Source organism: Melanerpes formicivorus, unplaced genomic scaffold, assembly GCF_026170545.1.
Source record: "Melanerpes formicivorus ecotype bairdi unplaced genomic scaffold, bMelFor1.0.p_v2 SCAF_4, whole genome shotgun sequence".
In the NCBI taxonomy this organism is placed as follows: domain Eukaryota; kingdom Metazoa; phylum Chordata; class Aves; order Piciformes; family Picidae; genus Melanerpes; species Melanerpes formicivorus.
In genome coordinates this window covers 16,373,900-16,391,147 of record NW_027142356.1, presented here as the reverse complement: position 1 = coordinate 16,391,147, position 17,248 = coordinate 16,373,900, and the positions used below count along the sequence as shown (strand labels likewise).

Genomic DNA, 17,248 nt, shown 5'->3' with positions numbered 1-17,248 from the left:
CTGTGATTCTGTGAATCATTGATTTAATTATTATGTGTGTACTGTAGAGTCTTTTGGATGTTTTCTGGTACCTTTTGCTCTTTTGGGTCAAGGCATCACAGTTTTGGAGGTAGCAGGAAACTATTCAGTTTATTCATTGTAAGAGGATTGCTGTAGGAATCCCAGCTGTTGTACTTGTTCTCCAGCAAGATGTGTTGCTAATGATCAGCCTCAGAGGTAGGTTTGAAGCACTGCAATATTTGTGTTGTTTTCCTAACTTTAGCACATAGCCACTGATGGGCTGCTGTTAACTTGCCTTGCCATGTATTGAAGACATTTAATTTTCCTTGTCTATAAGTGACATGTTTTTAATGGGCTATTGTTTAGTGGGTGTTTGTTTATCAACACTTCTCAGACTTTCTGGACTGGCTTTCCAAGGTTTTATCCACGTGCATGAGTAACTGGACAACTGCCCCCTTTCTCCTAGCACCCCTGCACATCTCTTACACCATGTGTGCTCTCTGCTCTCAGTAACTTAACAGGAGCTTTTGAGGTCACAGTCTCCCACCTTTAGATATTTATATTTTCTGTTCTTGTTGCCATATGTCACGGCAGCTGCACCATAGTGTGGAAAGAGTGGTTCCCCTCAGATCAGGATGGGAGGCTCTGTTGTGAGGGCTCTGGTGCAGGTGGCAATTCTGGCATGTCCCTCTGGTTCAGGAAACCAGATGATGGACTTGCGTCTGGGGCTGTGGGCCCTCATCAGCCGCCAAGTTTAAACATTACGGTTCCCATGTGTCCAGTAGAAGGTGGAGAATTTATGATGTGGAGGCAGAGGAGTTAAAAAAAATTAAAAAAGGTGAATGGATGTTTTCTGAGCTTTCTGGTGACACTCCTTCTCCCTCACTTTAAGGACTGCTAATATCCTGTATGCCTTGGCAAGACTGTCACTGAGAACTTAATGACAAGTTGCAGACTGAACTTGAAGTGTTATTGTAGTTTAAATTAGATTCTTTGCAGTGGAAGTCCCAGAAGAAAGTTTCCACTTTACCTTAAGGAGTGATGGGAAATATGCTCAGAATATAAACCAAGACGCAGGAATTTGAAGTTTATATCATTGGTGGAGGAAAGGCGGGAAAGGGAGGAAAATGATAAATCTGATGTTAGAGGGAGAGTGGTCTTCATTAGTGGAGAGCTTCAAGTCATCTGAGTTTGGTAAAACCGTGATGCATTGTGGTACACAGGTGATCTAATAGAAAATAATCTCACTCCTGTTACTTTGTATAGTTATCTATATGTCAGTCACTTTTTACTGATTGGCCTTTCACCCAGTTACAGGGTGAAACCTTGTGCAAGGAGCACCACATCAGTTCTGCCACTCTGGCATTATCTGAGAACTTAACACAGTCATTCATCACCTGGGTGTGAAAAGCTCCCTACAGGTGCAGGGCTAGATGTAGGCATGTTGCCTTCTACAATCAAAGCTGTAATAACTTACTGTTTCTTGTGTGATGCTTAGTAGAAATGAGGGCCTTGGCAAATTTTTGTTTTGAAGTTTGATTCGAAATCTGTGCACAGGGAAGCAGTGAACTTGCTATAGCCGAAGTACTGATGTAGGAAGTAAGCAGCACTTCCTTTTTCCTCTGTTTATTACAGTAACCTTTAGTGTTGCTAGCAAAGGTAATAGGCCAAATGTTTTTAGATACTGAATGCTATTTTTTTAATATGTGCTTTTTGTCTAAACTGGCTTTGGAAAAGTTTCTAAAAATCTTGTCACCCTTGGGAGAGTATAAACCCTCCAATCCCTATCATATTAGAAGTGAGTTCTTTTGACAAATGCTTCCATGTATGTTGCAGAATAAATGACAAAGCAAATAATGTGAAGACATGGAAAAAATAAAGGCTACACAATTCCTGCAATTTATGTATGCATGCAGAGATTGTATTAAAACCTTCTTGAAATCTTCTCATTAAGATCCATTGTAATAAGTTAAATAACTCGTTATCTCAAGACTATTAAATGTCTAGTCTAGAGAGAGAGCAGTTTCACACCATTTTATGCACATGACAAGTTTACTTTTGCCCTGTTCTAGCCTCAAGTGTTGCGATTCATGAGTAATTATCAACTGAAAATCAAAGATCCTAGCTTAAGGCTGTCCTTTTCAACAATCCCACTGCAGGAGAAGGGCATCTAGAGCATCCAGTGAACCTCAGCATAGGATAAAATATAACTGCATTCATGGGTAAGACTGCAACAAAAAACTTGAGAGTTATTTTGGATATCACACAGGTGAAGCTGTTCCACTACTTGATTCAGTACTGCTACAGTACTTAAATGAGAAACCATGAGTAAGACCGTGAGGGATCAGCACGATGAGTTGGGTAGGTTGTCATTTGTTTAAAATAAATAAAAGCAGTAATTTGTGCTGCTTAGGGGCCAAACAGTGGTGCATTAAAAATAGCAGAATATAGTCCTTTTAAAAATAAAAGTCTAGGTAATGATTAGTCTGTACTTTAGATATGGTGAATTAAGGTATAATGGCTAAGCTGAAGTAGTAGAAATTCTGGTGCTAGTAAATTTAGTTACAGGAAAAGGCTCAATGGGTCATCAGGGTGTCAGCTTTGAGAGAAGGCATGACATACTTGGAGGTGGGTTTTTATATATGTGGGTTTTTCAGAACATGACCAAGCAGCATGTACCTTCCCTAACAGAGGCTCAGCAGAGTTTGTGTTGTTTGTATTGAGCTTCTGTTCCCTAATGAAAAATGACACTATCTTTGTCCTAATTTTGTCAGATATTAAATCAGCATTACGGGAGACTGCAAAGTGGAAATAGGGCAGGATAAGCTGTTCCATTAACAGGTTTGACTTCTACCTTGGGGGAGGGGGAATGCTTTTTACAGAAACTAGGACGTATAATCTGGGAGAAGGATTTCAAGTCTGGTAAGTTACATTTAATTACTAGATTTCCTCTAAATACACAAAACAAATGCCTACTGTGAACGATTAGTTTAAAAATAGCAACATGCTGTTTAAAAGGCCTCTGCCTCCATCAGTTTTCTTTAATCTTTTTGTGAATTAAAAAGAATTTATCTTGCTTGAATCTGCCTTCAGCAGTCCATCTCCACCCTACAGTGCTCTAGATGTAGGCACTGTTTCCATGAGTGAAGTTGTCCCCCACCCAAATTCCATGACCAGTAGCAATGCTCAGTAAGGAAGGTGTTGCCAGAATGGCCAAACAAAGGGAATAAGCACCCAGCAGCTTGCATGTCTTTGTATGCTGCAGTAATGTTTAGGCTTGTGTTTTGGGGAGGACTCTGGCCTTTCATCTAATACAGGTTTTAAGAAAAAAGAAAAAAAATCAAACAGTAGGTGTCTGTAAAGGTAAACTAAAAGTTGAATTCTAGATTGGGCTTTATCAGTTTAATTGTAGCTTCCTCCTTGAAGGAGCTTTCTGGGAAAGTATGGTGCTTTTTTTTTTGGTGAAAGAGTGTTTTGCAGTTAATAATTGTAAAAACTTGCAGAGGAGAAGGCTAATAACTTGTTTCTACCTTTGTTTTTTTCAAAGAAGCGTCCTTATTGTGGTTTTATTATGACATTGAACACCTTATTCTTACTGGGCTGAATACATATATTATTACTAGAAAATGACAACTTTTTGTAATGAAGTGATGATGCTTAAAAGAGGATTGTATTAAGCAGGAATTAAACATGCTTCTCCATGTATAAGCCTGCATTCTTGCAATTTGCACAACAAATTCTGCCCCCCCTTTGTTAAAATAAACTAATCGTTTGCAACTCTACTGTGCTCTGTTTTATTTGGTTTGGTTTGTTTTTTAGTTTCTCTCCTACTATGTGTTCTTGAATCCTTCATTTCCATGGCTTACTCCAGTAATGTTTCTTAGTATTGCTCTGACTTTCCTGAGCTACGATTTATTTTGCTTTGATTTCCTCATGGAACATTCAGTTGCAAATAGCAGCAGTTGGCACTGGTGTGCCGTAAATCCCTGAGCAGCATGAGAGAATTGCAGGAGAGTGTAAGGTAAAAACAGTATACCATTTTACATGCTATTTACATTTGGAAAACTTTCTTTACAGTTGCAGGTCTCAAAATATAACTGTTAATGAAATTAAAGCATAAGCAGATGGTGCACAGCCCACAAAGTTTCTTTCTTACTTTGTTGCCTTTTAAAAACTTGGCAATGAAAATGTCTCTGCAAGAACTGTTCTCACTTGAGTGAATATAGTTGTTTTTAATAAGGCAGAAAGTATTATGTTAAATAGTGTCCTATAGGGGAAAAAAAACCCACAACAAACACACCCCAAATAATAATGACATTGAGTATATTTTTGTTACATATTTGAACCTTTTTTCACAACTTGGGAATTAAAATTTGCTTTGGTTTTGTCTGTAATGAGAGTTCCCTTTTAAGGATAATTTAAAAATATAAGGAATAACATTTCAACAGGGCCCAAGCATAGAAGCACTCTATTTTATTTCTCAATTCTTACCTTTATGGATTTGACATTTTAGCGGTGTCTTTGTTTTGAGGTAGTTAAGAATTATAGAAACATCAAAGTATCTGTCCTGCCTGACTGTAGAAACTGCCTCATCTGTAATAACATTTTGAAGCAATTCAATTAAAATTAACCAAGGTACTTCTTAAAAGTGCCTAATACAGTAATGCCACGTTTTCTGTCCTTCCTATTGAGGAAGGAAGACCAGGAAGGATAATACTGTGATAGGGTGTTCATCAGAGAAAATAAATTCTCCTCATTCTTTAGTCTTGAAACAAGACTTGCTACACTCACTTAAATGAGGCCTTGAAGTCAGCTTTTCAAGGCCCATAATATATGTCTTTTGTAAGCCATGCGTTTGTCAGTGGTACATCTATCATGCACCTTAAACTGCTTCACCTGCTCTGCTTCTGCTAATCCATCTCCCACTGTGTTATTCTAACATGCCAAAGCCTCTGAGAAGCATTAAACAGCAGCTATGAAATACATTGGGGGTTTTTCTCACCTCTTCCATGCTTTCCTACCCTTGTTTCCCTCCCCTCTATGAAATATGTTTCTCCTACACAAAACCAAGACCTGCGCTAGTGATTAGTGTAAAAACAGTATCTCAGTAATCTGCAGAGGTGGAAAAGGGTGGGAGGTGTGTTGTTTGCTTCTTTTGATGCAATACAAGCTTTTAATGGTTGTCTGTATCACCTGTCTCTGATCAGAATGTTGTTAGCCAGCAGTTCTCAAGTCCGGGAAGATGGTGTGTGGGTTTCCTGTGCTGGTGAGGGAAAAGAATCTCCTGGTGCATCTTTTATGCTTTTTGGAGGTCTTTAATTTCAAAGGCTGATAGTTCACTCAATGTAATGTATTCCTAACCCATGAGATTTACTGAGTTTTTAAAGTGGTCTTGAGTACTCTGTGGAGGTATACCAGCCCTGGGTGTCTGAAGTAAGATTGCACATAAACAGAATAGAATAAACCAGGTTGAAAGAGACTTTCAAGATCATCGCATCCAACCCATCATCCAACACCACCTAATCAACTAAACCAAGCACCCTATCAAGTCTCCTCCTAAAGACCTCCAATGGGATGCATTTGTATGATCTCTGTGTCTAAGAGATGAAGACTGTCTTCTATTCCTCTCTTGTTTTTACAGTACTGACTAAAATACTCATCTTGCTTATTTTTCAGTTATGTAAAGGGTACAAGAAAGATTAGGCTAAGGAAAACCAAGAAGTATTGACCTGATAAATGAGTTTGGGTGGCTCTTTGAGCAGGTCCAGACATGAGCTTCAAGGTCACCAGTAGAAAAAAACTCCTCAAGGAGAGCAGCTATGTGTGACACTTGAATCAAGACTGGGAGAAGACTTTGGTGTCAAATCTGGGGCTAATGATTACTGTGGCGCACCTTTGGCAATGTGTGATGACAGCCTTGAGTGCTCATTTATGAAGCAGTGAGTAGTTGCCCAGAGTGTCAATACCACAGCCATGATTTTGTTTAGAGATACACAGGGAGGGAATCTCTGGTATTAGAGAGCAGCCTTGCCTCTTCCATGAATAGTCACGTCAGTCACCTTTTGGGGAGTTAGCAAGTTTCGCTCCTGTTATTATCTTCTACCAAGGCTGGTGATGACAGGGGAGTTGTCAAGCTGTTGTGATAAAAGGGAGCAGACTGCCAGGGTAGTTCATATAGCCTTTAATCTTTGTGTATGCCTGAGGGGCCTTGGGAAAAGAGGATGGCAGGGAGCAGGCTGGATTAATTTTGCTGGATGAAATGGATATGTCCTGGGGGTTGGCCTACTTTAAAAATAATTAGAATTCTTTGAAATCTGCTGTCCTTGAACACACTTCATCTGTCCTACGTCCCCATTCTCTGATTCGCATATGCCTAGATCTTGTGGTTGGGAGATGTCTTGCCACTTTGGGAGGTGTTTGTTTTGGCAGTATTTCCCAGGGATGTGTAAGTTCTGAATCCAAGCTGACTTGCATGTATGCCTTGTGAAATGCACAAAAGGACTGCAGGTAATCAGGGATACCTGGTTATGTTTCTGCCATCACAGTGAACAGAGGCTGCTGGGCTTACAGTAAGGCATGGAAGACACCAATTTTTCAGATCTTAAAATTTTTTATGTTTAATGTAAACAATAAAATATATATTAAATAAAAAAGTAGATGGCTTTTTTAAACAGTCGTGTATGTTTGCATTGGGTAGCAAAGGGGTGATCTGATTCTTACAAGAAGGCTTGGTAGTGATCACAAGTCCCTGTTAGTGTGATGAGGTGCATTGATCTCTGTTATTCCTGGTTCTTATTCCAGTCTTACTCTCATCTGAAGGATGAATGTCTTCACTTAATCTATTTCTTTGGGGTTTTTTACTGGTCAGTTTTGTTGGGGCTTGTTTTTCCTTGTCCATGTTTTGTGGGAATTTGGGGAGCTAATTAGACTTACTCTCATCATCCTGTTCAACATCTTGAGTTTTCTTTCATTGCAGTAAGATAGTGATATGGGTATCTGAAAGTAAGGAAGAAAGATAAATGATCTGACTATTTCTCTTGATTTATCTTCTGTAATAACTTGGGCAATCTATCTTCTAATAGGTTTCTCACAGGATGTAAAATGCTAAGGCTTCTATGTGTAATGGTTTGAGCAGGCAGGTTAACCCATTTGCCATGTGTTCACCCCTTACACTGGGGGGAAAAGACTTTAATCACAGACATGAATTCGTAGTTTAAAATTCATAGTTTGAACAGAAGTCTTCACAGCCTTAAACATGAAGCCCCAAAGTTTTCACTGGTGCTGCAAAAGAGAGGTAGCTGGAATGTGACATTTGCAAAAATTTAGTCAAAACAGTTTTCAGTATAATCTCAGCAATCCTAATTTTTAGGAGCGGTTCACAGCTGTTGATTCCTAAAAAATGAACAGAACTTTTATCTACTAATTTGGTTTGTCTAACCACTGTAATGTACTACATAATAGTACCCAGGACATAATGTTACAAGCTAAATTCATTATACTTTCTGGGTTGATGCTTTTAAAATATGTTTAGTATCTTAACTGAATAATCTTATGCTGTAAAATGTTACTTGATGACAATGCTTTTGTGTATTCTTCACTCTTTCATTCTCTAACCTGAGTTTTAAGTCCAGAGCAATTACAGTTTTTACATATTTACTAAAATGCATGGGCATTTATTTTTAAGCCCAGTTTTACTGATGGGGAAGGTAAGGTGTCATATATGTAATCAATGTCTGTGTGTAGTTGTATGTAGCTGGCTTTCTGTCAGTTGCTGTACTTCGTATTTTGCCTGAAGATTGAAGAAATGTGGCCAGCACTAGACTGCCACATTCTCTAATGCCTTTTCTTTCCTAGCTGTAGTGGCATAAAAGAGTGGATAAGAGTGGGAAAATACTTCTGTAGAAGGGAGTTCTGTTTGACATTTGAATGCATTTTCTAAGGAAAAGGTAGTACTGGAGATCTGCAAGAACATGTTCAAATCATCATGCTGTGAAAAGACACCAGTTTTAAATGTCTGATGGTTTTTCATGAAAACTCTGTTAAGGCTTGGAGCTTTCCGGAAAAAGAGAAGTGCCCTCACATAGTGCAAGACAACCACTGCTTATGCACATCTTCCCTCTCCTCCCAGAGTTTAAGAACATGCGTCTGTCTCCCTAGCTCTGTAGTATGAGGGAAAATCTTTCTGTAGTCTTGGTTTAGAAGGAAGGCAGATTTGTGTTGCTAGTAATATTTAACAGAAATGTCTTTTTCTTTAGAGCATAAGGGTGTTCCTACATTACCATTAGCACTTACTACAGGAAGCACTGGAAGAACAGTCCTAAGTGGCTCAGGAAGTGGAACAGCAGCTATTGCCCAGACCACCCAAACCAGTCTGCTTCACTGTTACAGGATTTCCATGCATAGGAATACTTAGATTATTTCTGAAATGGGGTCTGGTGTGGTGACTCATACAACCTATGGGCATGTCTGCATAATTTTTCTGATACTCTTGAGCACATCCTGAGCATCTGAATTCAGTGGGGTCATAAGTGTGCTGCATTCATGCCTCACTTCCTCAGCCTGCAAGGGAGGAAGAAGGTAAAAGACAGGCACTCTAGGTTGTTTAGGGTTTTTTTTTGTCTTTTTGTTCGGTTGGGTTTTGTGCGTGGTTTTGTTTGTTTTGTTGTTGTCTTAGTTGTTTTATGTTGCTTTGTGTGTTAAAGGTACCGAAGTAGCAAACTCTCTTGAGCCAGGCAGTTGCTTTCCTGCCAGCCTGCAGGTATTTGTTCTCCTCAGTGTGCCGTGTTGGTCTGGAGGAGGGTTCTTGAGGACAGCTGGGAGGAGCATAGCTGCACTGCACTTGTCTCTCTGCTGTATGTCTATGCACAAGTAATGGTTTTAAACAGCCTGAGGAGGCTGTGTTCTGTTTTGCTACACAGGCACTCTCTTCTGTGTTTTTCACCGACACCTTGCTTCCAGTGGCCTCTCACTTTTTTTCCGTTCACATTCCTGTTTCAAACTAGCTTGGCACTAGCTCTTCCTCCAGCTCATGGATGCCAAGTTTGTTTGGCTTTCCTGCTCAACTGGTTGCTGGGAGTCCTTAACCCAGTGCAACATGGAGATACAAAGGTGCTTGTGTTGGTTCACAGGGCAAAAATAATGTAGTAGAAAAATAAACTGATTGAGAAATGTATCCATCTTACTCTGGAATATCAGTTTGAAAAATCCAGCACATATCAGACAGAGGTTTAAATCAATTTGCTCATTAGCAAAACCAGAAATGTTAAGGCAGCTCACCTGCAGCAGCTAAAGAATATAGTTTTCATTCATTTTCTCAAGGGCTAAGTGCATCTTATAATTTGTATTCCTGGTATTCCACAGTTCACCTTGCAGCAGAAATGAAAAATATCACCTTCAGGTTTTACTGTACATCTGCAGTCCTGGGAAGATGAACATCAATGTAATGCATCATAGTACTGACATTTAGAAATCTTCCCAACTATGCTTTTTAAATAAATCAGGGAAGTCAGCCTTGAATTCCTTTACACAGTAGGAAGAGTAGGCAAGTGATTATTTTTTTTCCCTCCACATCTTATATAAATCTGACTACTTTTACAAATCCACAGTTGTCATACTGCCAAGAATTACAGAACTGGAACTGTTGTACTAAACAAAAGGAAAACACACTGTTTCCAGGTAAAATACTATGTCCAAAGTGACTTTCACTGCTTGTAGCTCTCAGCCACCCTCTGTTAAAGATATCTACAGAGTTTCTGCTGTTAATGTTCTGTTGAGATTACTGAAAATTGAAAGATGAAGAGTAGACTGTTTTAAAGCTTTTATAGTTTTTAATTGAAGTGAGTTGAAAAATAAAAATTTCCAGCTTTAACAATGTCAGAAAAGTCTATCCAAATTTCTTGCATAAAATCATTCATTCAAGCTGGAAGGGACCTGATGAGGTCCTTAGTCCAGCCTCCAGCTCAAAGCAGGGTCAGCATTGTGGTCAAAGAGGCTGCCTGGGGCTTTGTGCAGCTGTGCTTTGAAAACCTCGAAAGAGGAAGAAAGCACAACTACTCTGCCCATCTTGTCCCACTGTTTGGCCATTTTCATGATGCAAGGTTGGGTTTTTTTTAATCCAGTTGGATATTTCCACAACTTTCACCAAAGAGCACACTCACCTCCTCATCACTGTCCCTCATAGTTTTAATTTGCCATGAGACTTAAAACCATAGAACTGTTTGATTGTCATTTAAGAAAAAAATAGTGGGGTTTCTTGGGTTTTTACTTTGTTGTTTTTTCCTGTGTGTGTTAGTGTACTGAACCTGACTCAGTTTGGTTTTCTCTATTTTAATTTTAAAGATTTGTCCCAAGTCTATGTTGTATGGTAATGTATTGAGAAAATGTTGCTTTGAGTTCCTAGCATATGACATTTTTAAACAGAGCATATACCTTTTATGTTGTGCTGTTGTCACTTGTGTACAGAAACTTTTTAAAAAAGAGAGCACCTCAGAGCGACTGATTAATGACAGCAATAATACCAGCTTCAATGACAACCATGTAAATGCATTGTCTCTTAAGAGGCTCTTCTATATTGCTTTTCCTTACCATTTTCATGATAATATTTTTGCTGGTTATTGAAAGGTAGCAAAGCACAGAGGATTTTATTTCTTCTGTATTTCAATTAGAGTATCTTCCTTGTGGATTTCTTTATTTGCTTTGCTGATTCTGTTTTGATGTACAGTAAACAAATTTATATTGTTTGCTGTCCTGTCATGGTACATCTATTACTTCATCCTTCTCTGGCACTTCATGGCTCATGCATGTAACTTCTCTCTCATAGTGAAGATCAAAATACTGACTACTACTTCTTTTGTACTTCTGCCTCCTGAGACGTGCTGTCTCTCCCCAGTCAGGTGTAAGTATAGCCTGCCTTACGGACTCGTCCTTCTCCAGCTGCTGGCCAGTCTTTGCCCTGTTAGAGACAACAGACTGTCTTTCTAAGGGACTGCAGAGAGCTTTTGAAATTAATTTTCTGACAGGCTTTAACAAAATGGTGTTTGTGAGAAGTTAATGTGCAGGGCCAGCACTTAAAGGTCTAGATTCCGTGAACTTTGTTCCTATTTAAACACCCATTTAATGAACTGGACACGTAACTATGCTTTGCTAATATCTTGTCTGAGATGCCATGAGAGAAGGGTGGAGTTTTCATTAAAAGCAGTTATTAGCAGCTCCATTAGAAGCTTGCTAGGAATACACATATGTAGGGCTTGTGGAAAGTACTGAGGATGTTGTCTACCTGCACTTTAGTGAAGCCTTTGACACTGTCTCCCACAGCATTCTCCTCCAGAAAATCATGGCACAGACCTTGGATAAGTGCACTCTGGCTGGATGTCCAGGCCCAAAGAGTGGTGATGAATGGAGCTAAATCTGTCTGGCTCCCAATCACTAGTGGTGTTCCCCAGGGTTCAGTACTGGGGCCTGTCCTCTTGTAATATCTTTATCAATGAGCCAGATGAGAGGACTGAGTGCACCCTCAGTAGATTTGCAGATGACACCAAGCTGGGTAGCTGTATCAGTCTGCTAGAGGGTAGGGAAGCTTTGCAATGGGATCTGGACAGATTAGACTGATGGGTCAAGGCTAGCTGCGTGGTGTTCAACAAGGTCAAGTGCTAGGTCCTCCACCCGAGTCACAGCATCCCCATGGTAAGCTACAGACTTGGGGATGTGTGGTTGAAAGGCTGCAACTCGGAGAGAGAACTGGCATATTGGTTGACTAAATGTGAGTCAGCAGTGTGCCTGGGTGGCCAAGAGTACCACTGGCATCCTGGCTTGTATTAGAAATGCTGCGGCCAGCAGGAACAGTAAGGTGATCATCCCTCTGTACTCAGCAAGGAACCTAACTGTGCACCGCTTGATGTTTGTAAAGCAAAGCTATGGAACAGATTTTGTTACTCACTTTCTCTTCACAACAAGACAAGTAATTGTCCTAGGAACAGTCAGTTTACCAATTTTGATTTATCTGTTCCATAAATTGTTTCTTACTAGTTTAGTATTGTTGCAAATACTATGTTTTTTCCTCCATCTTATGTATCAGATTTATGTATTGTGTTGATTTTATTTTATTTTTTTTAGGACAAATAATAACTTTCTCTTGACAGTTTAGTAGAATATAAATAATTTGGTGGATGAGAAGCTCAACATGAGCTCTCAATGTGTACTTGCAGCCCACAAAGCCAATCAGATCCTGGGTTGCATCAGGAGAAGTGTGGCCAGCAGGTCAAGGGAGGTGATCCTCCCCCTCTACTCAGCTCTGGTGAGACCCCACCTGGAGTACTGCCTCCAGTTCTGGAGCCCCTATTACAGGAGGGATATGGACGTGCTGGAACGTGTCCAGAGAAGGGCCACGAGGATGATCAGAGGGCTGGAGCACCTCTCCTATGAGGACAGACTGAAGGAGTTGGGGCTGTTCAGTCTGGAGAAGAGAAGGCTCTGAGGTGACCTCATTGTGGCCTTCCAGTATCTGAAGGGGGCCTACAAGAAGGCTGGGGAGGGACTTCTCAGGATCTCAGGTAGTGATAGGACTAGGGGGAATGGGATGAAGCTGGAGGTGGGGAGATTCAGGCTGGATGTGAGGAGGAAGTTCTTCCCCATGAGAGTGGTGAAGTCCTGGAATGGGTTGTCCAGGGAGGTGGTTGAGGCCATGTCCCTGGAGGTGTTTAAGACCAGGCTGGATGAGGCTCTGGCCAGGCTGATCTAGTGTGGGGTGTCCCTGCCCATGGCAGGGGGATTGGAACTAGATGATCCTTGTAGTTCCATTCCAACACTGACTGATACTATGATACTATGATTTATTGGCAAGTACCACACAGATTCTCTTTAGTATCTTACATAGAAAAGACAGGAATTGAAGGGTCAAGGAAAGAACACAATTGATCATAACAAGTGATTTCCCCTTACTAATGTAGTCAGTCAGTATTGAAAGTAATAATGCAAACAGTCTGAATTTCTGAAACCATAGTTCAGATGAAAGTTTCAGGAACAGATTTTAGACTGTATGCGTAATTTTCATACAGTGCAGTAGGGTTGACTGAACTGTGAAATGCAATTTTAAAAAAAGACAGACTGTTGTAAAGCTTGGGAATGGTAACAATATTTCTTAATATGGCTTCTTAATAGCAAGAAATATGAAGCGAGATTGATGTATGTGCCTTTAAAACTTGAGACAGACAAGATACAGCACAGAAACCTACATCTCTTGATCAAGCGTGTCCTTCAGCAATGGATTTTTTACACTGTAAATGTCATTTACTTGCTGAGGTGTATAAAATAAATGCCTGAGTTTTAAATATCCACCTGTCTCAGGTGATTGAGAAGCAAAGATGGAGTTCCTCTGAGGGCTTTTAACCAGTACAGTGTTCATAGCTGATTTTGAGAGGACCAGAAAACTGTCCTCTGCTACTTGAAACATGAGGATGGAGTGTAGTTATTGTTTCTTTCTGAGACTTCTTCCCCCGGAGGGAATACTAGAAGTTGATATTTTCAATAGCAAGGTTACAGATTATAAATTGCGACTCTTTGTTCTCTTTTAAAATTCAAAATATACACTTGTTTTTACCTGCTTATCTCTACAGCTTAAAATGTGATTACTTAAGTTTTGATTGTTTCATTTCAAAAGAAACAGCTTCATCCATCTCTTTCTCCAGTCTACAGAAAACATTCCTAAAAGAGGCTTGGTCTTAGTATAATTAAAAGCCTTAAAGCCTTGCCTCCTCATAGTCCACTATGTAACACTACTACACAGGAAAAGGAGAATAATCCTTCCTTTAACAAAGGAAATGAAGCTGGACAGAAGACATCATAGAAGTCCTTAAGAATCTCTTAATGTCTGTATGAATAAACATGAGTTCTGGTTTTAAGATCTCATTCAAACTTATGCATAAAGTGAAGGATTTTCCTGGAATGAGACAGAACATGGAAAGAGCAGTGACTCAGCTAGAAAGGTTACAGACTTAATTTAATTTTGGAATGTAGTGATTGAGAACAAGTCTTGTAGTGAACCTCATTGGCGATGTTGTTTTATAAGCCTTTCACCTTGGAGGGTGAAACTTTCTAGAAAAACAAACAAACAAACATGGAAGAGGTTTCATAATGAGGAGATGGCTTGTTATTGCTGAACCATTAAGGGCTGTGGAATAAAGTTCTTAGGAGTTACAGCAATGCTTTGAGTATAGGTGTAGGACTGAATGAGACCAGCTGCTGGGCATGGAAAACAAGACAATGCTGATGAAGAGCAGAGAGTGCAGAAGCGAAATGAGAAAGTACCAGAGAGAAGGTCTCGGTGATATGGGGATGTTACAGTGAAGTGTTTTATTCTTGTGACTGCTTTCTCTCTGTCTTCCATTTGATTGAAAAAGCTATTGGAATATTTTGCTAACCACTTGAAAGCATATGTGCACGTTGCAGTAGTGGAATACTGCTGTAACAATAGTCAAACGGCATGGATCAGAGTATACTAAATTGTCACTACATCAATACACCACTGTTTATTTTCAGGTATTCAGGATTGTTTGCTCTTATTTTTTATCAACTCTTAAAGTTGAATAGTTTTAGGGAACTGCAAGGGAAGGAGGACATTGAAACCAAGACATGGGACCTATTTTCCTGTGTGAATACTGTTTTACTAATTTGCTTTATTAACAGTAAACCTGCTATTCCGCTATCATCTAATTGGCAATACAGAGAAAGGTAATGAAGCTCAGATGGAAAATCAATGCAAGGGGAAGAAATATCCTGAGAGTCACAAATAAAGACCTGAAATTCAGAGTCTCTGTCTTACCTTGCAGTCAGCTCTGATGGAGATGATGTCTTAAGCAGTTGTCCGTTTTGGCTTTAAAACTCATACTTTTTCCAGTCAAGGATTTATAAAATCCATCTAGAGAGAAAAATTATGGATAATTATCTAATTATGATATGCTTTTCTCTTTTCTTGTGTCCTGGGGAAAAACTTCATAGGCCAGGAAGGTGTTAGTTAAATTAGTATGAAGCAACTGTAATAAGCCCAGGTATGCTTCTGATTAATTGTACTGGCAATGTGTGATAACAAATACGTTTATCTTTGCTCTGGTTTGTTGATGTTGTCTTGAAATTCGTCTATCTTTCTGTTAAAAAAATTGTTTTGGTTTAATAGGCTGCATTAGAAAACTGTATTATGGTTGGAAAGTGTTCAGTATTATGTGATCGAAAAGCATGTCTCTCAGGAAGAGCTTTGGGAAGATGGAGAAAAGCATCTAATGCTTTATTCTGAAGCCCTTATGAGCCATTCAGCACTGTTTTCAAAATCTGAACAAATTAGCTTAGCATCACTCCAAACCACAAACCCATGTGTGAGTATGGCTCTCCTGATCACTTGGACAAGGGACAGGGAGAAAAGAAATCTTGTGGTTTCTGCCTTCTGTTTCTGCAATCCATTTTTCAAAAAGGGTTTCCTAATATTTAGCTTTTTACTAGGAGAAAGAGTTGGAAAAAGTTTTTGCTTCTACATTGTGCCTCTCTAAAAAGGGTAAGCGATGGCACCATCTTAATCAAAGCACTGGAAACAAAACAAAATCTGAGAGAAGTTAAAAGGATAGCAGAAGGTTGCATTTGAACAAAATACATAACAGCAAATGTTTACAGAAATAAGAGATTATAATATTGATTAGAGACAGACAGAATTCTGAGCATCTGGAGACTTCCCACAGCCTTCATCTGCTTAAACATATTTCTGAATCTGGCTTCATCCCTAGAAGCCAGTTTGTTGCACTTTTTGTTTAGAAGTGTGTCTGTTCTTCTGCTGCTTTGCTCCTCCTGTTATGCCTTGCAGCAGCTGGCACATTTGCTTAAGCAACAAGTCGCCTTGCTGAACCTCTCATGCAGCAAGGCACCCCATGGATTGCCTCCAGGTTAAGAAATTGAACAAGAATTCTTTTCATTACATTTTTAAGGGAAAACAAGGTTTAACTTCTAGGCAGTAAGTGTTGTCCTTCCAGTGAGTAGATGCAACTTGACATCTCCCAAGACTTCAAGTGGAGAGTTGCTTCAGGAAAAGAAAGGAAACTGAAAGCAATAAGGTCCTTAGAGATTCTGCTCTCAAGACTAAACAAGAAACTGAATTTTGTTTTGGAAAAATGAAGGTCACTGTCTGGTGGACTTTGTCTGCCTGGGACAATTGTTCTCCCTGGTGCTGCAGCAGAGTGGTAGCAGTGACCCAGGGCTTCGTGCTCTCCTTGTTCTTTGGCCTCTTCTTGGAGCTGGGGCTGTTATGGTAAGTGTTCTGAAGAAGTAAATTACAACAAAGTATTTTAAATGGCTGAATTGCGTGAGGCAGCCAGCATACAATTTTTAATTTTGAATTGTTTTTTTTTTAATATTTGAGTGGAGTCTTATCTATGGTATAGCAGCATAAACATACCAAATAGGTGCTCTGTTGTTGGCTTTGGAGGTCTGAGTCACTGCAGTCTCTTGAGAATGAATGAATTACTGTGGATCATAGAATCAAGAAGGTTGGAAAAGTCCTCAAAGATCATCAAGTCCAACCTGTCACCTAAGACCTCATGACTACTAAACTATGGCACCAAGTACCACACCCAATCCCCTCTTGAACACCTCCAGAGATGGTGCTTTACAGAAGTTTGCAGTTGAAGTACCATGCTAAATATATGCTAATGACAATGTAGATTGCATTACATAGAAATTTGTCTGTTGTGCAGAGAAAGGAGGAAGGTTGTGGGCATTTGAAAAGCAGTTGACGGCAGACTCATAGAGTTGAAGCATAGTGTGTGGGTCAGGTGCTGGTTTATTAGACCAGTCTTAAGTGCTTAACCTAAACTGACTGACTTTGTATGGTGTACATCTGGCTTTTCTTCATTTATGTCATGATCCATTAAGAAGAGTGGTCTGTGTTCAGTGCAGGCAACCTTCATGGCAATCAAGGAAAGTGACTCTTGTGGTCTCTAGTTTCTTGGGGACCAGCAAAACTGCACTTGGATGCAACAGAGAAAGACACTAAATTAACTAGAAACAACAACAAAAAAATACAAACCCAGAAAAGATCCAATGTGTGGGGAGATGCTTACTTTCATGCTCTTTTATTTATGTTCTCTCCCACTTGATTGCTTTGCCTTTCTCCTACTGAAAATGTTTTCTTCTTGTAATTTGATTCTTACTGTTCTGAGTTTAAAAGCCCTTCTGTCATCTTCAGTGTGCTGTCTGTAAGGAGAGGATCTAGGAG

At 39.7% G+C, this 17,248-nt stretch overlaps 1 protein-coding gene across 3 annotated transcripts in view; it reads left to right on the top strand.

Moving 5' to 3' along the window:
- The window catches only part of GALNT7 (polypeptide N-acetylgalactosaminyltransferase 7), a 67,660-nt gene that overhangs the window by 4,432 nt on the left and 45,980 nt on the right, over positions 1-17,248 (top strand). Inside the window, exon 1 of one of the 3 annotated variants that reach the window (XM_068137079.1) lies at positions 2,181-2,361. The exons of the other annotated variants lie outside the window; for them this stretch is intronic. Coding sequence (XP_067993180.1) covers positions 2,353-2,361 — 9 coding nt within the window. The 5' untranslated portion in view covers positions 2,181-2,352. Of the gene's footprint in view, positions 1-2,180; positions 2,362-17,248 lie in introns of those variants that run through there. 3 annotated transcript variants of the gene reach the window in all.